The 22,608-nt window shown below is 42.9% G+C and overlaps 2 protein-coding genes across 16 annotated transcripts in view; one reads left to right on the top strand and one right to left on the bottom strand.

The window, feature by feature from the left end:
• Positions 1-22,608, bottom strand: part of ACMSD (aminocarboxymuconate semialdehyde decarboxylase) — a 70,875-nt gene that overhangs the window by 12,903 nt on the left and 35,364 nt on the right. For 9 of the 14 annotated variants that reach the window (XM_077956884.1, XM_077956886.1, XM_077956887.1 and 6 more), the window contains one exon: positions 17,884-17,976. The exons of the other annotated variants lie outside the window; for them this stretch is intronic. In XM_077956884.1, coding sequence (XP_077813010.1) covers positions 17,884-17,976 — 93 coding nt within the window. The remainder of the gene's footprint in view (positions 1-17,883; positions 17,977-22,608) is intronic. 14 annotated transcript variants of the gene reach the window in all.
• LOC144333374 (uncharacterized) overlaps positions 1-22,608 on the top strand; it is an 86,141-nt gene that overhangs the window by 30,362 nt on the left and 33,171 nt on the right. The gene's annotated exons all lie outside the window — the stretch shown is intronic.

Here is a 22,608-nt window from a genome sequence, read left to right as displayed (position 1 = left end):
ATATAACCTATGCACATCTTCCTGCATACTTTAAATCATCTCTTTACTTACATTACCTAATACAGTTTTGCTACGTAAACGATTGTTATACTGTATTATTCTTTATATTTGTATTTGTTACTGTGTTATGTTTATTTTATCTTTAAAACTATTTTTGACCTGTTGGTCAATTCAGTTGGTTGAATCTGTGGATTTGGAACCTGTGGATACAGAGGGCTGACTGTACTTCCTTACTTTCAGGTACAAAATGTTGTTCTAGCTTACTTTGTACTTTCTCTGTCTTGGAAACAGCCTTTTCTCCAATCTGACTAGCTTCCTTTGATGGAAAATGGTAACTAGAAACCAAGATCTGGGTGCTTTAAGTGATAACTGCTACTGATATGGAAATACCCGCCACACACACACATCTTTATTTCCATATCTTTCTCTATTAAAAACCATGTGTTATACCAATATATCCATTTCCAATCCAAACACTACAGGGTACCTTCTCATCTTCTTCCTACTCTTCATATTTCTAATTACCTTATCCAACAGTGAGACACCTGCCATTTTACTCATGTTGTTTCTTCATTTGCATGAGCCTAGAATGAAGTATTTTCAGAATTGTTAACCCACACCACTGCAAAAAGCAAATCTACTAGCTAGCATTCAATGTCTTTTTAAAAAGTAATAGTTACATAGAGTAAAATACAAATTCTTGAGTGATGAATTTGCTGATTTTTGACAAATGAATACACTGTCATTGCCCACATCCCTCTCAAAATACAACACATTTGCGTCACCCCACAAAGCTCCCTTATGCTCCTTCTTGGTCATTCTCTCCTCTCAGTTCTCCCAATAAAGGTAATAACTTGTCCTTTTTTTTCATCATAGACTGGTTTTGCCGCTTCAAGAACTTCATATGAATGGAGTCATATAGTATACACTCTCTGGTATCCAGCTTCATTCATTCAGCCTTTTGTAAGAGTTATCTATGTTGTAGTGTATATCAGCAAATTATTCTTTTTCTTTTCTGTTTTGTTGTTGTTTTTTGCTGAGTAGTATTCCATTGTGTCAAATATATGGTAATTTGTTTATCCATGCTTCTGTGGATGGACCTTGAACACTTTTTCCAGCTTTTGGCTATTTGGAATAAAACTGCCAAGAACGTTTTTATACAAGTTGTATTTTTGTGTGTGTAGATATGTATTTTCCGTTCTCTTAGGTAAATACCTAGGAGTAAAACTGTTCGGTCATAGGATAGAAGTGTATTCTACTAACAACGTGTGAAAATCTAGTTGTTTTACATCCTTGCTCATAGTGGAGTTTTCAGTCTTTTTTGTTTTTGGCTATTCAGTGAATGTGCAGTGTTTTCTCATCATAGTTTAAATTGCATTTTTCTGATGAATTAATGATGTTGAGCACCTTTAAATATGTTTATTGGCTAGTTGTTATTGTCTTTTGGGGAGTGGCCGTTTAAGCCTTTTGCCTACTTTTAAATAGGATTGTTGGACTTTTCATCATGAGTTTTAGTAGTTCTTTATATATTTTGGATATAAGTCCTTTGTCATGTATATGCTTTATGAATATTTTCCACTATTCTATGGCTTACTTATTCATATTATTAATGTTGTCTTATGATGAGCTAAAGTGTTTAATCTGATGAAGTCTAATTTGTCAAATTCTTCTTTATGGTTATTGCTTTCTGTGTCTTGTCCAAGAAATTTTTGCCTGCTTCTAGCTTGAAAAGATATTCTTCTATATTTTCTTCTTGAAGCTTTATTGTTTTAGCTTTTTTGTTTAGTTGTATAATCCTGCTCAAATTAAGTTTTGTGTATGGCTGGTATGAGGTAGGGTCCGGGTTCATTTCCCCCGCCATATGATGGATTCTTGCTTCAGCACTATTTGTGAAAAGGTTTTCCTTTCCCCATGTAATTACTTTTGTGCCTTTGTCAAAAATAAATTGATCATGTACGGATGAATATATTTCTGGGCTATGCACGGTGGCTCATGACTGTAATCCCAGCACTTTGGGAGGCCAAGGTGGGAGGATAACTCGAGGCCAGGAATTCAAGACCAGCCTAGGCAACATGGTGAAACCCCGTCTCTACCCAAAATACAAAAATTAGCCAGGTATGGTGGTGTGTGCCTGTAATCCCAGCTACTTGGGAGGCTGAGGCAGGAGAATCTCTTGAACCTGGGAGGCACAGGTTGCAGTGATCCGAGATTGTGCCACTGCACTCCAGCCTGGGTGACAGAGTGAGACCCTGTCTCAAAAAAAAAAAAAAAAAAAAAAAAAAAAAAAAAAAAAGGATCTATTTCTGGATTCTCTAGTTTATTCCATTAATTTATTTGTCTTTCCTTATGACAATATCACACTGTCTTGATTGCTGTTGTTCTGTAGTAACCCTTGAGGTCAGTTAATGCAAGTTTTTAACTTACTTTTCTTTTTCAAGATTATTTTGGCTCTTCTAGTCCTTTGTGTATCTGTATACATTTTAGATTTTTATATTTAGCGTGGATTACATTGACTCTATAGATAAATGTAAGGAGAATTGATATCTTAACGTTATAGAGTTCTCTGATCCATAAACATGATAGAACTTTCCATTTATTTAGATTTTTAAAAATTGCTCTTAGCAACATTTTATAGTTTTCAGTGTAGAGGTCTTACACATCATTTGTTCAGTTTATTTCTGAGTATTTTAGTTTTTCAAACACTATTATAAATTGAATTGTTTAAAAGTTTAATTTGTAATTGCTTGCTGTTAGTATATAAAAATACAACTGATTTTTAAAGTACTGCCTTTATGTCCTGCAATCTTGTTAAAGCTACTTATTATTTCCAGTAATTGCTTTGTAGAGTCCTTAAAATTTATTACATAAACAATTATGTCATCTGCCAAAGACACTATTTACTTCTTTCACCAATATGTATGCCTTTTAACTTTTTGTTGTGTTCTTGTACTGGGTAAGAGTGCCAGTGCAATGTTGATTGGAAGGCGTGAGAGTGGACGTCTTTGCCTCTCTCCCCATCTTAGAGAGAAGGTGTTTAGTATTTCACCATTATTTATGGGGGTAGCTATGATTTTTTTATGACACCCTCTATCAGATTGAGGAAGTTCTTTTCTATTCTTAGTTGCTGAGTTTTGTTTTCTTAAAAATCATAAATGGGTAATGAATTTTGCCAAGTACTTTTTATTCATCTATAAAATGATCATACTATTTATTTCATGAATATGGTGAATTACACTGATTGATTTTCAAAAGTTAAGGCCATCCTATTCCTGGAATTCCAGCCTCATCCACCTCAGTCAATACTAAATATTGGAGAAAATGATATTTTAAAAATACAAATTTGATCAGGGCATATGCCTGCTTAAACCCTGTCAATAGTTCTCCATTGCCTAGAAGGTAAAGCTTGAGTTCCTTAGCATGGCATAAGCAGCCCCCAATAAATGCGAGAAATAAAAGGGTCCCAAGCCTTTGTGGGGTCAGAACTTTGTGGTCTGATATGACTAGCTGCTTTTCCTCGGGAAATAATTCTTTTCCTGATAAAATACTTGAGCAATTTTCTAAGAGAGTAATGAGCTTAAAAGACCATCTCGGGAAACCCACTTGGCTGATTATTACTCTTGAAACTAGTCTAAGACCTTTAACCAATAAGGCAAAGAGGCTATCATCCTTAACTAGATATTGTTTTCCTTCTGAAAAAAATCTAGTTTAATAATTTATCTGCTGATTTTTTCCCTATAAAAAGTGTTTGTAAGAAGGATTCTTTGAATTGGACTTTTGAGAATGTTTCTTATTTTGATACAAGTTTGGAATAAAACTCTGACACATGCTCATAATCAATATGAGAGTTACTTTAACAAATGTATGTGTGTTGAAGGAATGAATCCTTGAATATATGAAAGATGAAGTCTGACTGTAACTAGACCTGAAAAAATATATATACATATATAATATATAATATATACTTATATATTACATATTTTACATATATATTATATGTATATAAATATATATACACACACACACATATATATATATATATATTTCTTAGACAAGGTCTCACTCTGTCACCCAGGCTGGAGTGCGGTGGCATGATCTCGGCTCACTGCAACTTCTGCCTCCGAGCCTCAAGTGATCCTCTCACCTCATCCTCCCAAGTAGCTGGGACTACAGGTGCGCACCACTATGCCTAGCTAATTTTTGAATTTTCTGTAGAGACAGCGTTTCACCATGTTGGCCAGGCTGGTCTCAAACTCCTGAGCTCAAGTGATCCACCCACCTCAACTCTCAAAGTGTTAGGATTACTGGCATGAGACACTGTGCCTGGCCTAGGCCTGAAATATTTAATATATTTTAAACACTCTAAATTTGAGCTATTTGAGGATAAATGACATTTTGATTTCTACCACCAAAAAATATTTTCCTAGGTTTAATGAATACATTTATATGAAATAATATGGGAAAGTACATAATACAGTTTAGAGGAAGGCATGATAGACTAACAAGTCTGCTTTTAGATTTCTGTACTCATTGCTGTATGAAACCAAACAAATATACCTGCCGATAAAAGGTGTAAAGACCCAGTTATGTCTACTTACATCTGTGGTAACAGCTGATCTTATTCTGAACTGTCTGCTTGGTATTCACTGGAGGTTCATTTGTCCTTATTTCTGAACTCCTCTTGCTAAAGCTGTTTACAATTCCAAAACACAGCATAATTTTTAAAAGTCTCTTGCTTTTACTACATTTGTCAACTACATTAACATGAATATGAAGTCTAGAAATTAATTTTGCCTTCTAGTCAGGAATTCTTCCATTTCCAGTATTATAGCCTTCTTGGATATAAATATATGTTAAGAGGGGGTATATTCCATTTTAATTTGGAGAAAGCAAATAATTCTGAAGCAGAAGTGAAAATCACCCTTCTGCAATTTGTCCTTCTGGTTAAGACACTTCCCTGCTTTTCTTCCTAACTTGATTTTGGATGCCCATTGCAGAACATCAAACTCAGAGTTTGGCAATGTTGAATTATTATTGAGTAACTATTGTTCACAACTCCTCCCTGTAGGAGGTTAATTATCTACTTGTAATTATGTATGAGTAGATAATTGTATGTACTTGTATTTGGCTTGTGAACTTTTCATTTTCCATACCTGCCATCTATCTGTACATCTCTTATTGATACTTCTGGTAAATCTTTGACCACTTCTGACTTGTCAGTAATTTCATAAGAGAGAGAGCAATAGGCATACAAAATTGGAAATGAAATTTTTATTGAGTTTCTTGTTCAGAGGGAGAAGAGATAGTAGCAAGAAAAAATGGGAGGGAAGAGATTCTTCAAGAGTTATATGATCCTGTAGGATGAAGGTCACATACTCCATTGAGTAATGCCAGTCTCCTGTTGATAGATGCCTAATAAGTACTTGGGTTAAAATACTTTTTTGGCTGGGTGTGGTGGCTCACACCTGTAATTGTAGTACTCTGGGAGGCTGAGGCGGGGGGATCACTTGCAGCCAGAAGCAACCTGTGTTGACCAGTCTGGGCAACATGGTGAGACCCCGTCTCTACAAAATCAAAAATTTAGCCAGCCATGGTGCCTGTGTCCCAGGCCCTCAGTAGGCTGTGGTGGGAACATCACTTGAGTCCAGGAGTTCAAGGCTGTAGTGAGCTGTGATTGCACCATTGTACCCCAGCCTGGGCGACAGAGACTTTGCCTCTAAAAAAATTACCTTTCCTTTTGCTAGTTCTATCACCTGTTATTTCATAACTGCAAATTGATTATGTTTTAAATGAATTACATGAGGAATCCTGGGTTAAGGAGGCTTGTGATACGGCCTTGGATGATTGTTGCCTCCATTTCCATTAATCTTAGCTCCTTGGGATACCCAAAGCTCTCCTCACATCTTAGGTTTCTCAAATAATGTATCTGATCTTGGCCTCCCCAGAGCTGAAATTTCTTCTGTCTTTTTGTCTGTGATCCAAGATCCTATTCCCTTGGTATCTGCCATGATCATGCACCAGTTTTTAAAGATATCTGTGTTAAGGTAGCATTTGACAACATCTACATTTTAGTAGGGCATTTCTAAAGACTCTATTAAACCCCAAGGAATAATTCTAATTGTCGGGCCTCGGAGCCCAAGCCAAGCCATCGCATCCCCTGTGACTTGCACATATACGCCCAGATGGCCTGAAGTAACTGAAGAATCACAAAAGAAGTGAAAATGCCCTACTCCGCCTTAACTGATGACATTCCACCACAAAAGAAGTGTAAATGGCCGGTCCTTGCCTTAAGCAATGACATTATCTTGTGCCTGGCTCATCCTGGCTCAAAAAACTCCCCCACTGAGCACCTTGTGACTCCTACTCCTGCCCGCCAGAGAACAACCCCCCTTTGACTGGAATTTTCTTTTACCTACCCAAATCCTATAAAACGGCCCCACCCTTATCTCCCTTCGCTGATTTCTTTTTCAGACTCAGCCCACCTGTACCCAGGTGAAATAAACAGCCATGTTGCTCACACAAAGCCTGTTTGGTGGTCTCTTCACATGGAGGAGCATGACACTAATGATGGGCATTTTAGCTACCATGGCTGCCTCATCTGGGATCCTGAAATTCTACCTTCTGGACAGATGCTGGCTTTCCTTATTAGGCAGTAAAGCAGTGGATAGCAACACTTTGCTCCAACATACATTTCCCTCTCCAAAGCCAGCAGCTGCACACATCTCCCTATGAGATCAAGGACTTACTGAGCTGATAATAATAGTGATTAATATACCTGTCAGGGAAAAGAAATAAACTTTTCACCTGCTGGGATGCATGAACTTTTTCACATTTTTAGGGAGTTCTGCAAACACAAAGATGTGGCTTACAAAATGGTTCTAGTTGTGGGAGAAAGTTTCATTTTTTCTTTTGGAAAAAGAACACATAATTTCCTTCCCATTAGAATATCTCATTAGTAGCATTTGCAGTAAATACAGCATAACTCTGTTATAACATAACTTACTCCAAAAATTCTAGCATACCAGAGATTTAGTTTGTTCCCTGAAACTTAATTTCCTAGAGAAATAGCCTGGTTTAATTCAATCAATGCAAAGTAAAATTAGCTTTATATTCCCAAGATCATTATATAATTCAATTAAACAAACATTAACTTAACACCTACTATTTGTAAAGCGCTGGAGTAGGTAATAAAAATCTCTGATATTTGTACAGTCCTTTGGCATAGTATTATATTAACTCTTCACACCAACTCTGCCTGGTTATCATCCCCATTTTACAGTTGTAGAAGCTGAGGCTGAGAAGGGTAAGTGACTTGATATTTGGTCACCACCTAACTAGTAGTGAAAGGAGCTGGGCACATTCCTCAGCCCCGGGCTCAAAACTCCCTGAGCCTAGCACAAACACATCCCATCCTCCCATCCCACCACCATATATCTCTCAAACTCCCTGAGCTCAGTACAAACACCACCTGGAAAGTCTCCGATAAGGAGACAGCCGTTCAAGGTTACTGAAAGCGCAGGAGCCAAAAGAATTTCTTTGTTCCCCTACAACTTTCGGGCTATAAAAAGCAAACGCTCGCATTGTTCGGGGCCCTCTTGTATACTGTGTAAAGGAGGGACCAAGTTCGAACTTGTAGTAAAGATCCTTGCCGCTTGGCTTTGACTCTGGACTCTGGTGGTCTTCTTTGGGGAACAAACAGTCTGGGCATAACATCTGGGGGCCCGTCCGGGATTCCCCAAGCCCACCAGACCCCTGGTCAACGGATCTGCTAGGATCGATCTACTGATAGGTGAGCTGGCTCGTCTCCGTTTGTCTGTCTGTGTCTGTGTGTCTGTTCTGAATCTGAATCTCTGACTCGCGAGGTCTGAAACTGAGGCTGGCACAGTCCTGGCGGACGCGCTATAGGACAGCCAGTGGAGACCGGTGGGAGACGTCCCCTGGCTCTCTTCTGATTTAAATTGCGATCTGAGTTGCCGGAGCGGGTTCGCAATCCGGGCAACAGCCGAATCTGACCCCGGTCCTCGGGTGCGCGCTTGCAGTCTGAATTGCCCCGGTCCCCGGGTGCGCGCTCGCCGTCTGAATTGCCCCGGTCCCCGGGTGCGCGCTCGCCGTCTGAATTGCCCCGGTCCCCGGGTGCGCGCTCGCCGTCTGAATTGCCCCGGTCCCCGGGTGCGCGCTCGCCGTCTGAATTGCCCCGGTCCCCGGGTGCGCGCTCGCCGTCTGAATTGCCCCGGTCCCCGGGTGCGCGCTCGCCGTCTGAATTGCCCCGGTCCCCGGGTGCGCGCTCGCCGTCTGAATTGCCCCGGTCCCCGGGTGCGCGCTCGCCGTCTGAATTGCCCCGGTCCCCGGGCTCCGGGCTTCCGGCGAGCCCCCGGGCCCGGTCCCCGGGCTCCCGGCTTCCGGCGCGCGCTCGCGGGCCCGGTCCCCGGGCTCCCGGCTTCCGGCGCGCGCTCGCGGCCCCGGTCCCCGGGCTCCGGGCTTCCGGCGCGCCCCCGGGCCCGGTCCCCGGGCTCCCGGCTTCCGGCGCGCGCTCGCGGGCCCGGTCCCCGGGCTCCCGGCTTCCGGCGCGCGCTCGCGGCCCCGGTCCCCGGGCTCCGGGCTTCCGGCGCGCCCCCGGGCCCGGTCCCCGGGCTCCCGGCTTCCGGCGCGCGCTCGCGGGCCCGGTCCCCGGGCTCCCGGCTTCCGGCGCGCGCTCGCGGCCCCGGTCCCCGGGCTCCCGGCTTCCGGCGCGCGCTCGCGGCCCCGGTCCCCGGGCTCCCGGCTTCCGGCGCGCGCTCGCGGCCCCGGTCCCCGGGCTCCCGGCTTCCGGCGTGCGCTCGCGGCCCCGGTCCCCGGGCTCCCGGCTTCCGGCCCGCGCTCGCGGCCCCGGTCCCCGGGCTCCCGGCTTCCAGCGCGGATTTCCTTTACAGGGATTCCAACCCACATTCCTTTACAAAAAGAGACACAGAAAGTGAGACTGAAAAGAAAAGAAAATAAGTGAGAGAGAGACCATAGAGATGGGAAAAGGAGAAAGTGAGAAGGGAAATCGGAAAGAGAAAGGGGAGAAAACGGCAGACGTGGAGAGTCAGAAAAAGAGACTGAGTATAAAGGAGAAAGGACACGGGATGACAGAGAGACAGAGAGAGAAAGCGCGCGCGAATAAGATAGAAACTTAAAGAAAAGACCCTGTAAGTATGTCAATCAAAGATTTAGACAGAAACGGAAAGATTAGAGAAAAAGATAGAGGGACAGAGCAGGCGGAGGGGAGGCGGGCTCGCTGAAAGGGAAAGTAACTTTAAAAGGCTGGGGGGGCGGACGCGAGGGCGCACTTCGCGGACTAGGCCCCCCCCCCCAGCCGCCTGACTCCACGGTGGCTTTACCCCTTCGGGAAATAAAACCCCCAAATGACACAGGAATCCCCAAGCTCCAGTACTGGCCATTCTCCACCAGTGATCTGTATAACTAAAAGGCTCAGAGTGCTCGGTTTTCAGACAACCCCAAAGATTTACTGGCTTTACTGGATAGTGTCATGTTCACCCACCAGCCCATTTAAGATGATTGTCAGCAGCTCCTCCGAATCTTGTTTACCACGGAGGAGCGAGAGGGAATACAGGTAAAAGCTGGAAAGCTGGTCCCGGGGGACGACGGTCAACCGACTGCTAACCCTGACCTCATAAACGCGACCTTTCCTCTGACCAGGCCAGCGTAGGACTACAACACGGCAGAAGGTAAGGGACGGCTACACCTTTATCGCCAGACTCTAATGGCAGGTCTCCGGGCAGCTGCTCACAAGCCCACTAATTTGGCTAAAGTATATTCTATTCTGCAGGGAAAGACAGAGAGCCCAGCCACCTACTTAGAAAGATTAATGGAAGCTTTTAGACAGTACACCCCCATAGATCCAGAGGCTCCAGGAAGTCAGGCAGCTATTGTAATGTCATTCGTAAATCAGGCAGCCCCAGATATTAAAAGAAAACTCCAGAAATTAGAAGACTTGGAAGGAAAGCGGATTCAAAACCTCCTTCAGATAGCCCAGCAGGTTTATAATAACAGAGATACTCCAGAAAAAAAGGCAATTTAAGGCCACTAAAAAAAAATGACCAAGGTCCTGGCAGCAGTAGTACAGAAAGAACATCTACAGCCAGAGTACACCCAACCTAGGCGGCCCCCCCAGGCATAATAATCTGAAAAAAGACCAATATGCCTACTGCAAGGAGGCTGGCCACTGGGTAAGAGACTGCCTCGCTACTGCCCAACCTGGACCTGGACGCCCCACTCCACGACTGCACCGAGGTACTAGCTCAGGTGCACGGAGTTCGAGAAGACCTGCAGGATCGCCCACTTCCTGACGCCGACCTCGTCTGTTTCACTGATAAGAGCAGCTTCATGCATCAGGGCCAGAGATACGCTGGAGCGGCAGTAACTTCAGAGACTGAGGTAATCTGGGCGGAACCCCTGCCCCCGGGGACATCGGCCCAGAAGGCCGAACTAATAGTGCTCACCCAAGCTCTTACCTTAGGGGCGGAAAAAAAGCTGACGGTATATACAGACAGCCGATATGCTTTTGCAACAGCGCATATACATGGGGCCATTTACAGGGAGCGGGGGTTACTAACAGCTGAAAGAAAAGAAATAAAAAACAAGCAAGAAATCCTAGCCCTGCTAACAGCCCTATGGAGGCCAGAAAAGTTAGCCATTGTGCATTGCCCAGGGCATCAGAAACTAACTACTCCAACTGCTCAAGGCAACTTTCTAGCGGACCAAACTGCAAGAAAGGTGGCGAAGGCTCCCAGCCAACTCCTTGCACTCCAGCTCCCTGACCCGGGCCCCCGGGACTTGCCATATTTCCCTGATTATTCAGAACAAGATCTCCAGTGGATTGACAAGCTTCCCCTGAAACAGATCCAGAATGGGTGGTGGACTGATACTAATGACCAAACCATCCTACTAGAAAAATTAGGACAACAAATGTTAGAACACATCCACCGAACCACCCACCTGGGCGCTCGGCGGATGATAGACCTGATCAGACGCTCTAAGCTCAAATTCAGACATACAGCCGAGATGGCCAGCAACATCGTGACAAGTTGCAAAGTCTGCCAGCTTAACAACGCCTACCCCCAATCCCAGGCTACAACGGGAACAAGGCTTAGGGGAACCAGGCCCGGTATCTACTGGGAAGTAGATTTTACTGAGATAAAGCCAGGAAAATACGGGTATCGGTACTTACTTGTCTTTGTAGATACTTTTTCAGGGTGGACTGAAGCATTCCCCACCAAGAAAGAAACTGCTCAGGTTGTAGCAAAGAAAATCCTGGAAGATATCCTCCCCAGGTATGGCTTCCCTGTCCAGATAAGGTCAGATAATAGGCCGGCCTTCGTCGCTAAGGTAAGTCAGGATTTGGCTTCCATCCTTGGGGCAAATTGGAAACTACATTGCGCTTACAGGCCCCAGAGTTCAGGACAGGTAGAGAGAATGAATCGGACCTTAAAAGAGACCTTAACTAAATTGACTATGGAGACTGGCGCTAATTGGGTGGTCCTTCTCCCCTACGCTCTGTTCCGGGCCCGTAATACCCCTTACAGACTGGGCCTTACTCCTTATGAAATTATGTATGGCAGACCCCCACCCTTAGTTCCCGGCCTAAAAGATGATCTGCTCAAGTCCGAAACAGAAAATGTCTCTGAACTCTTGTTTTCCCTACAAGCCTTGCAGAAAATTCATCAAGAAATCTGGCCCAAGCTGAAGGAACTATATGAGACCGGTCCCCCGCCAACACCCCATCCGTACCAGCCGGGAGACTGGGTCCTGGTCAAGCGACACCGACAAGAGACCCTAGAACCCAGGTGGAAAGGACCACTCCAGGTACTCCTAACCACACCCACCGCCCTGAAGGTAGAAGGCATCACATCGTGGATCCACTACACCCACGTCAAGCCAGTGGACCCAACCTCTGATCTTCTGGGACCAATCACGGCGGCGGCTGAAGCACCGGACACGTGGACTGTGGACAGAGCTAGGAACAACCCCTTAAAACTCACCCTGCGCCGGCAGCATAGCTCACTGCAAACATGCAGTTAGATAGTCTAACCCTAATGTTAGTCGCCCTAGTGGCCGCTGGAGAAATCACAAAACCAGCTCATAATCCCTTTGTCTGGAGATTCTGGCTTTATGAAAACCGAACCCACCCTGGGCAACCTCATAAGCCCGGAAAATTATTGGCCAGTGCTGATTGCCCTTCCTCAGGGTGCAACAGCCCAATTCTACTAAATTTTACTGGTTTTCAAATAGCCAAACCTATGACACCAATAATATGCTTTGAGTTTGATCAGACTAAATACAATTGTAAACACTATTGGTGGCACCAAAATGCTGGCTGTCCTTATAACTATTGTAACATCCACAGACCCCGTTATTGGGGAAAAAGAAAACAGTTAGACCCTAAATGGCCCTTCTATCGTAGACGGGATAGAGACTTTCCATATACATAGATAGTTAGAGACCCCTGGAACTCCCGCTGGACCACACCTCAACATGGGGCTGTATACTACTCCCCCTCCTCCACATGGCCTAGCAGTCACCTCTATCTGTGGCGAGGCCTAGTGCAAGTACTGCCCCTGGTCCACGGGAATATCCAACGACAGGAAAACAGACTAACACAAGACTTACGTCCTTTCTCCTGGTTAAAGTTATTACAAGAAGGACTAGAACTTGCTAACCTTACAGGACTTCATAGCCTGTCTGGCTGCTTCCTGTGCGCCACTCTAGGGCATCCACCGCTAACAGCTGTCCCTCTGCCATGGGGACCCTCTACCTTTGCCCAAGCTAACAACCTCCGAAACCACTCGTATGCTCCTATCCTGAATGTGCCCCTATACCTAAACCCCAGTCAGGAGAAGTTTCCCTACTGTTTCTCAGGAACCAATTCCAGCCTCTGCAGCATCACTGCAACGCCCCCTAATATCACCTTAAGGGCTCCATCAGGCATATTCTTCTGGTGTAATGGAACCTTATCTAAGAACCTACCTAATCCTTCTGTTAATAACCTACTATGTCTCCCTGTCACATTAGTTCCCCGGTTGACTCTACTAACTGCTGGCGAGTTCCTAGGGTATACCGGTAACTGGACTAGTGCTGTTATTCACCCAGACCCTAGACCAAGACCTGCACGAGCCATATTTCTCCCCCTCATTGCAGGAATCTCCCTCACCGCATCCTTCATTGCGGCCGGACTGGCGGGGGGAGCCCTAGGTCACACCCTCATAGAAAGTAACAAGTTATACCAACAATTTGCCGTTGCTATGGAGGAGTCGGCTGAGTCCCTTGCCTCCCTTCAGCGGCAGCTCACGTCCCTAGCTCAGGTAACCTTGCAAAACCGGAGGGCCCTAGACCTACTCACTGCAGAAAAAGGTGGTACATGTATATTTCTAAAAGAAGACTGTTGTTTCTACATAAATGAATCAGGACTTGTAGAGGACCGGGTCCAACAGTTACGCAAGTTAAGCACTGAAGTAAAAACACGGCAGTTTGCTTCAGCTGCAGACCAATGGTGGAATTCCTCTATGTTTTCTCTATTAGCCCCCTTCCTTGGACCCCTGCTAAGTCTACTATTTCTGCTTACCGTAGGACCTTGTGTTGTTAACAGAATTTTACAATTTGTTAGGAAGAGATTTGACACCGTACAACTCATGGTCCTCAGAGCCCAATACCAACCTGTAAACGCTGAAACAGAATCAGATCTATAAGACCCAAGATTGGCTCTAAAGATACCTGAAAAGAAGGGGGGAATGAAAGGAGCTGGGCACATTCCTCAGCCCCGGGCTCAAAACTCCCTGAGCCTAGCACAAACACATCCCATCCTCCCATCCCACCACCATATATCTCTCAAACTCCCTGAGCTCAGTACAAACACCACCTGGAAAGTCTCCGATAAGGAGACAGCCGTTCAAGGTTACTGAAAGCGCAGGAGCCAAAAGAATTTCTTTGTTCCCCTACAACTTTCGGGCTATAAAAAGCAAACGCTCGCATTGTTCGGGGCCCTCTTGTATACTGTGTAAAGGAGGGACCAAGTTCGAACTTGTAGTAAAGATCCTTGCCGCTTGGCTTTGACTCTGGACTCTGGTGGTCTTCTTTGGGGAACAAACAGTCTGGGCATAACAGTAGTAGAGCCAGGACTTGAACCCTCTCACTTACCACAACTTCTTGAGAAGCAGAAAGGAAGCTTACAGGCTTCAAAAAAGTATTTTTACTCTTTTGAGGATTCCAGTGCACAAGAAAATATCTTGTAACCAAAACACTTGGAAGCCGAAGTATGCAAACAAATTTAAATGTCAGGTTAGGTGGGAATTAGGCCAGAACCCTCCCCAACCTTTTTTTTTGTTTGTTTTGAGACCAAGTCTCACTGTGCCTCTCAGGCTGGAGTGCAGTGGTGCAATTTTGGCTCACTGCAATCTCTGCCTCCCAGGTTCAAGTGATTCTCGTGCCTCAGCCTCCTGAGTAGCTGGGATTACAGGTACCCATCACCATGCCTGGCTACTTTCTGTATTTTTAGTAGAGATGGGGTTTCACCATGTTGACCAGGTTGGTCTCAAACTCCTAACCTCAAGTGATCCAACCACTTCAGCCTCCCAAAGTGCTGGGATTACAGGCATAATCTGGCTATTTTTTTTGGTATTTTTAGTAGAGACAGGGTTTCACCATGTTGGGCAGGCTGGTCTTGAACTCCTGGCCTCAAGAGATCCTCCCATCTTGGCCTCCGAAAGTGTTGGGATTACGCCCGGCCTGAGAAACTCTTTTAGTTTTAAGCCATGTTGGAAATATTTCTAACACGTATGGTATGGTCTGCAGCCTACAATAGCTCTGGGTACAATCAAATCTTTCTTTAATGATAAATAACTTTTCAGTGCTTCTGGATCATCCTAGCCCTTCAGAACCCCTTGAATCGAGTAGTCCTGAATATGAAAGATGTAGAAGGTACAGAAAGGGGATGGTGAAGCTTTATCCATTGGACCTGAATGATGTCCAGCTTAGGTTCATCTTCTTACTCACAGATCAAATGCCCAAGACAAGATCACGTTTCTGACTATTGTTGTAAAAACTGACAGTGTTGCTCCTAAAAGTGAACCATTTCTTTTACTATGAAATAAAAATACTTCCTATTTTACAGAACAAGAATTTTGGGATTCTCCATTAAAAATAAAGAAAGGGCCAGGAACAGTGGTGCATGCCTGTAATCCCAGAACTTTGGGAGGCCGAGGTGGGCGGATCACCTGAGGTCAGGAGTTTTGAGACCAGCCTGGCCAACATGGTGAAACCACGTTCCTACTAAAAATACAAAAATTAGTCAGGTGTTCTGACTCATGCCTGTAATCCCAGCTACTCAGGAGGTTGAGGCACAAGAATTGCTTGATCCCGGGAGGCAGAGGTTGCAGTGAGCCGAGATCATGCCACTGCACTCCAGCCTGGGTGACAGAGTGAGACTTTGTCTCTAAATACATAAATAAATAAATAAATAAAGTGAAGAACATATGAATAGATATTTTGGTTGGGATGGCAGAAAGTCTAACTTGCAGAAACAAACCCCTTAAAAAATTGAGGTGAAATTCACATAACATAATATTAACTAAAATGTACACTTCATCCGCATAGAACACATTCACAATGCTGTGTAATTATTACCTCTGTCTTGTCCTAACAACTCCAAGAGTCAGGTACTAAAACACTGTACATGCTCAAAAAGATTAGACGCATGAGGAAAGCATTTAATATGGAAGACTGAGACTTTAAAAAACAGACAAAAAAGCCACCTAGAGGAAGACTTACAGGGATAAGTAAACTTCCTAAAATTCTTAGTGTATTCAGAGAGATAAGAAAAGGTATTGCATCCGCCCAACAAGAACAGGATATTTAAAAAAATTCAGAGAACAAGAAAAATAGTAAGCTTTTGGAAATTGAGGGACCAACTAAGTAGAAGGCTTTTTAAATAAAGTTGAAAAAAATCTCCCAGAAAGTAAAAGTTCAAAGAGGTGGTATATAAGACAGAAAACAAAAATAGGTTCAACTTTAGAACAATAGGCATTCCAGAGAGAAAAGCAGAGGGAAGGAAATCATTAAAGAAATAATTTAAGAAAATTTACAGAGTGAAAGGATCCACCAAATGACTAGTGTAATGGGTGAAAACAGACCTCCATCAAGTAGTATCACTGTGAAATTTCAGGACAAAAAGAAATTCTTGGACTCTTTGAAGTTGTGGTGAGGAGGAGAGAGAAGCAGGTTTTATACAAATTTCAAAAATTAGGATGTCATTACATTACCCAACAGCACCTCTAAAAGTCAGAATACAATGGAACAATGACTTTAAAATTCTGAGGGAAAAAAAGTGACTTCTAAGCTAGAATTATTACCTAGCCGAACAATTAGCTCATTGTGAAGGATGAATACAGACATTTTTAGATAAACAAGGTTTTGAAAAGTTCATCCCCCATACTTCCTTCTCTGAAAATTATTGAAGGATGTTGTCCACCAAGATGAAGGAGTAAAACCAAGAAATGGGAAATTCATGAGATTCAGCAAACAAGGAATCCAATGAGAGAGATTGAGAATATCCTCATGAAGAGAGTTTTCAGGATGACAGCTGTGCAGTGGGTTTAAATAGCAACTCAGTCCCAATTAGAGCGTCGGAAGGTTCCTGAAGATATTTCTTTAAGAATACAGAATTAATAGACTAGTATTAGTCTATGTGTCTGAATGTACTGAGAGGAAAGTTACAAAACTGGTGGAGAGTTTGGGGTTGTTTGTGTAAGTAGCATGTAAATAAAATAAAATAAAGAAGAAAAGAAATAAAGAAGAAATTGGTGGTCTGCAGTCATCTTATTGAACCTCAAGAGAAACCCTGAGCCAGAATTGCCAAGCCAGAGGGTTCCTGAATTCCTGACCCAGAGAAAAGGAATGAGATAATAAATATGCATTCTTGTTTTAAGCCGCTAAGTTTTAGGTTAATTTGTGATGCAGCAACATGTAACTAATACAGAGTTTGGTTCCTAGAAATTTGGTGCTACCATAACAAAAACCTGAAAATGTGGGAGTGGCTTTGGAACTGATTAGTAGGAGGAAGTTGGGAGGACTTTGAGAATAATAAAAGACCAAAGGTCCCTGTAAAGACTCTCATTAGAAGCCCAGTGGCCTGTGAGAAGGTTGCAGTAAAGGCTTAAAGGAGCATGAAGAAAATGTGATTGGAAACTAGAAGAAGGGTGATACTTGCTATGGTGGTGGCAAAAATTTAGCAACGCCATCATCTACAATAGGGGTCCCCAACCCCTGAGCCATGGACTGGTACTATGGGGATTGTTGGGTTTGAAAATTTCCAGCCTCTTCTATAGCAAACGATGCTAAAGTTAAGATATGGATTTCTGGCAAAAACTAAATCCAGGGCATAATCAGAAAAATAGAGTCTAAAAATTAAGCCAAGATGTGACTATAATGTCTTTGCTATAACCTCAAAAGATCTAGGAAGTGCCTTAAAAAGCCATTCAGTCAAACAAGAAGGGCTTCTCAGAAACTTAAGACTGTTGTCTCTCAGCCACCTTAGCAGAAACCCAAAGGTACAGAAGGGCTTTTCTCAAAGATTTGTGGCTAAGTCTTTTGCCTAATGATGTGAAACTTGATAAAATTCATGAAAGACTCATTTGGTTTTTAAGGGAATTGTATTAGCAGAAGCACAACCAGCTTGGACTGAAAGGAACAGATATAAAAAAGGAAAGTAAACCTTTGGACTATAAAACATGTACAGGCATGAAGCAGTCTGTTCAAACTGCTCAGCCACAAACACAGACTTTCATGGAAAAGGAAAGATGACTGAGAAGGTAGAAGCAACAGCTATGTTGAATTGGCTGGCAGACTGGCTCATACCTGTAATCCCAGTGCTTTGGGAAGCTGAGGTGGGTGGATCACTTGAGTCCAGGAGTTTGAGACCAGCCTGGGCAACATGGCAAAACCCTGTCTCTACAAAACATACAAAAGTTAGCCAGCCGTGGTGGCATGTGTCTGTGGTCCCAGCTACTTAGGGGACTGAGACTGGAGGATCCCTTGAGCCTGGGGGGTGAAGGTTGCAATGAGCTGAGATGGTGCCACTGCACTCCAGCCGGGATGACAGAGCAAAACCCTGTCTCAAAAACAAAACAATACAAACAGAGTTATGTTGAATAGTTTCTATGCTTTGAGTTCTAATAAAGGAACTAACAATATGTGCCTGATGGATTTCAGACTTGCTGGTGGCTAGTGACTCCTCTGAACCTCCTGTTTTCCCCTTTTGGAATGGGAAGAATAGCAAGTATCCTATGCTTGGCTTGCCATTTTACATTGAGCGTGTGAGGAACACAGGAACTTGTCTGTTAAGTTCACAGTTCTTCAGATTTGGAGAAAGTATACATGAGGAGCCTCATCCACCAGTTCATCTAAGCAACAAAATCCTAGACTTTTTTTTTTTTTTTTTTTTTTTGAGACAGAGTCTCGCTCTGTCGCCCAGGCTGGAGCGCAGTGGCCAGATCTCAGCTCACTGCAAGCTCCACCTCCCGGGTTCACGCCATTCTCCTGCCTCAGCCTCCCGAGTAGCTGGGACTACAGGCGCCCGCCACCTCGCCCGGCTAGTTTTTTGTATTTTTTTAGTAGAGACGGGGTTTCACCGTGTTAGCCAGGATGGTCTTGATCTCCTGACCTCGTGATCCGCCCGTCTCGGCCTCCCAAAGTGCTGGGATTACAGGCTTGAGCCACCGTGCCCGGCCAAAATCCTAGACTTTTAAGTGATGCTATAAACGGATGAGACTTTTGGGGCAGTCTTGGTAGGGGTGAGGGTGTTTTGCATTTAGGAGGAATATAAATAATTTGTGGCCAGAGAGTGGAATGAGGTAGTTTTAAATACACCTTCGAATTCTTTGATAAGCCTCCCTTCAAAAGGTGGGATCTAATTCTACTCCCCTTGAATGTGAGCCAGATTAAATGACTTGCTTCTAATGAATAAAATGTGGTGGAATTAATACTACATGACTTCTGTCTCTAGGTCATAAAAAGGATAGCTTCTGTCTGGTGTGTGCTCAATCTCTCTCTCTCGCTCTTTCTCTCTGTCTTTTTCTCTTTCTCCCCTCTTCTTTTTCCCTCCCTCCCTCCTGTCTCCATTACCATCTCTCCCCATTTCTCTCTCAGATCACTCACTCTTGGGGGCATCCAGCAGCCATGTTGTGAGGACACTCAAGCAGCTGTGCAAAGAGGCACACCTGGAGAGGAACTGAGGCCTCCCACAAAAACCAATCACTGACATGCCACTCAAGGTAGATTATATTCAATCTACCTTGAATATAAATCCTTTAGCCCCAGCCAAGCTTTTAGATAACTACAGCCTTGACTGACACCTTGCCTGTCTCACCTCTTGAGAGACTTTGAGTCAGTTAAGCTATTTCCAAATTCCTAACATATAGAGGCCATGAGAGATGATAAATGTTTATTATTGTTTATGTGGCTTGTTTTAAGCCACTAAGTTTTGGGGTAATTACAGTCATGCATCACGTAATGATGTTTTGGTCAATGACAGACTGCATATGTGACGGTGATCCCATAAGATTATAATGGAACTGAAAAGTTTCTATTGCTTAGTGATATTATAGCCATTATAATGTGATGTGTTATTACTATTATTATGATGTGCAATGCACCACTCAAGTGTTTGTGGTGATGCCGGTGTAAACAAACCTATCTCTGCCAGTCTTACTAAAAGTATAGCACAGATAGGCTGGGCATAGTGGCTCATGCCTGTAATCCCAGCACTTAGGGAGGCTAAGGAGGGTGGATCACCTGAGGTCAGGAGTTTGAGACCAGCCTAGCTAACATGGTGAAATGCATGTCTACTTAAAATATAAACGTTAGCTGGGTATGGTGGCACATTCCTGTAATCCCAGCTACTTGGGAGGTTGAAACATGAGAATTGCTTGAACCCAGGAGGCAGAGGTTGCAGTGAGCTGAGATCATGCCACTGCACTCCAGCCTGAGTGATAGATCAAGACTGTCTTAAAAAAAAAAAGTATAGCACAGGTAATGATGTACAGTATGTAAGACTTGGTAATGATATAAATGACGATGTCACTGGCTTATGTATTCACTGTATTACCCTTTTTAATCATTAATTTAGAGTGTGCTCCTTCTACTTGTTAAAAAAAAATTAACTATAAAACAGCCTCAGGCGAGTCCTTCAAGAGGTATTCCAGAAGAAGGCTTTGTCATATGAGATGACAGCTCCAGTTGTGTTATTGCCCCCGAAGATGTTCCAGTGGGACAAGATGTGGAGGGGAAAGACAGTGACAATGATCCTTACCCTGTGTAGGCCTAGGCTAATGTGTGTACTTCAGTCTTAGTTTTTAACAAAAAAGTTTAAAAAGCAAAAAAAAAAAAAAAATTTTTTTAATATAAGAGAGCTTATCAGGATATAAAGAAAAAATATTTCTGTACAGCTGTATAGTGTGTTCTTATTTTAAGTTAAGTATTATTAAGAGTGAAAAAGTTTAAAAAATTTAAAAGTTTATAAAGTAAAAAAGTTACAGTAAGCTAAAGTTAATTTATTATTGAGGAAAGAAAGTTAAAAAAAAATTAGTGTAGCTTAAGTGTAGGGTGTTTATGAAGTCCACAGTAATGTAAAGCAGTGTCTTAGGCCTTCACATTCACTCACTACTCACTCACTGACTCACCCAGAGCAACCTCCAGTCCTGCAAGCTCCATTCATGGCAAGTGCCCTATACATTTTTCATCTTTTACATCTTATTTTTACTGTACCCTTTTTATGTTTAGATATGTTTAGCTACACAAATATGTATCACTGGGTTACAACTGCCTACAGTATTCAGTACAGTAACATGTACAGGTTTGTAGCCTAGGAGCACCAGGCTGTATACCATATAGCTGAGGTGTGTAGTAGGCTGTACCATAAACATTTGTGTAAGGGCACTGTGATGTTCGCACAACCACAACATTGCCTAATGATGCATTTCTCAGAACGTATCTCCACTATTAAGTGATGCACGACTGTAATTATGCAGCAGGAGGTTACCAGTGGATCTAGCCAAAATTATGATATACCCATAACGAGCGTATGACCGACCTCTCAAAAATCTATCCATTTAAATAGTGAAGTGTATTTTCTGTGATCATGTCAATATAGGGAGGAAATAAAGTTTTCCTTTTTTTGTATTTCTCACAGTGTTAGACTGATAATCTATAACCTGCATTCTTTGTATCCATCTTTAAAAATCAAAGCAAAGAATTTAAAAGCTAAAGAATTTTAGAGGTGGAAGGAAGCCAAGAGATTATGCAATTTAAACACTTTCTTATCAAATAGCACAGTGTTTTAGAAATAGTAGGTGCTCAATAATGGTTTTGGTTTTTTATATATGACATATATCTTAAGATGTTATTTAAAATTTATTTTTATCAAAGTAAAGTTTATATGTAAACAATCAAATATTACAAAATACCTTTATTATCAAAAGCAGCTCTTTTTTTAAAACATTTTTTTGGCCAGGCGTGGTGACTCATGCCTGTAATCCCAGCACTTTGGGAGGTTGAAGCAGCCAGATTGCTTAAATCCGGGACCTGCTGGGCAACATGGCGAAACCCTGTCTCTACAAAAAATACAAAAATGAGCTGGGTATGCTGGTGTGTACCTGTAGTCCTAGCTACCTGGGAGGCTGAGGTGGGACGATGGCTTGAGCCTGCGAGATGGAGGTTGCAGTGAGCTATGATCATGCCACAGCACTCCAGCCTGGGTAACAGAGTGAAACCCTGGGTCACCTCTCCAACTCTTATCCCCTAAGGCAGCCACTTTTACCATTTTAGCATGCATCGTTTGATAATTACCTTTATATTCCCAGATAATAAGCTTATACTATTGTTTCTTAGTTTACTAACTTTAGAGAGTATTTACTGATTTCCCATTATGGTCGTTGAGAATTTCTTTCTTACTCTCTTTCTTAATAGAATTATGATTTTCATTTAAACCAGTACTTAATATTTACCCTATTATGACTACAAATATTGCTTACTGCCGAGTCAAGTAATATACAGTGATTATCTGCCCTCAAGTAGACTTTTTGTTTTCTTGGAGTCAGTTATTTCCTTTTCTTTCATTGGCTTAATTTTCTATATATATCCTGCATTTGTTCCTAATGCATTAACAGATCTGTTAAATGTCTGGCAGTAATTGTTTCCAACTCTCAGACAGATCAAATCATTCATCAGTTCCATTATTTTCTTTCTAGAGACCTGCCTCCACCACATTGTGTCCTTTTGCTCAAATCTGGCCAGATTGCTCTCTAGCGCAGATGTCTAGCTAGGACTTTCCTTAGCCATTCTGATTTGGGGATTGTTTTTAAAAGAGAATTTGCTAATGTGAATATGAGTAGAATGAGGAAGTATTAACATTTTTAAAAGAATCCTAAATTATTAATATATACTGCTCCTATGTCCTGGATTTACCAGCCTGTGAGATCACATAAAATGAGGTCACATTTGCTTTTGATGCCCAAATTATTATGGCTCAAGCTTTCACAGTTTGAATGTAAGATCTCAGCACCAAGAACTTTGTAAAGTACCTGC

Source organism: Macaca mulatta, chromosome 12, assembly GCF_049350105.2.
Source record: "Macaca mulatta isolate MMU2019108-1 chromosome 12, T2T-MMU8v2.0, whole genome shotgun sequence".
Lineage (NCBI taxonomy): Eukaryota > Metazoa > Chordata > Mammalia > Primates > Cercopithecidae > Macaca > Macaca mulatta.
This window is presented reverse-complemented; position numbering and strand designations above follow the sequence as displayed.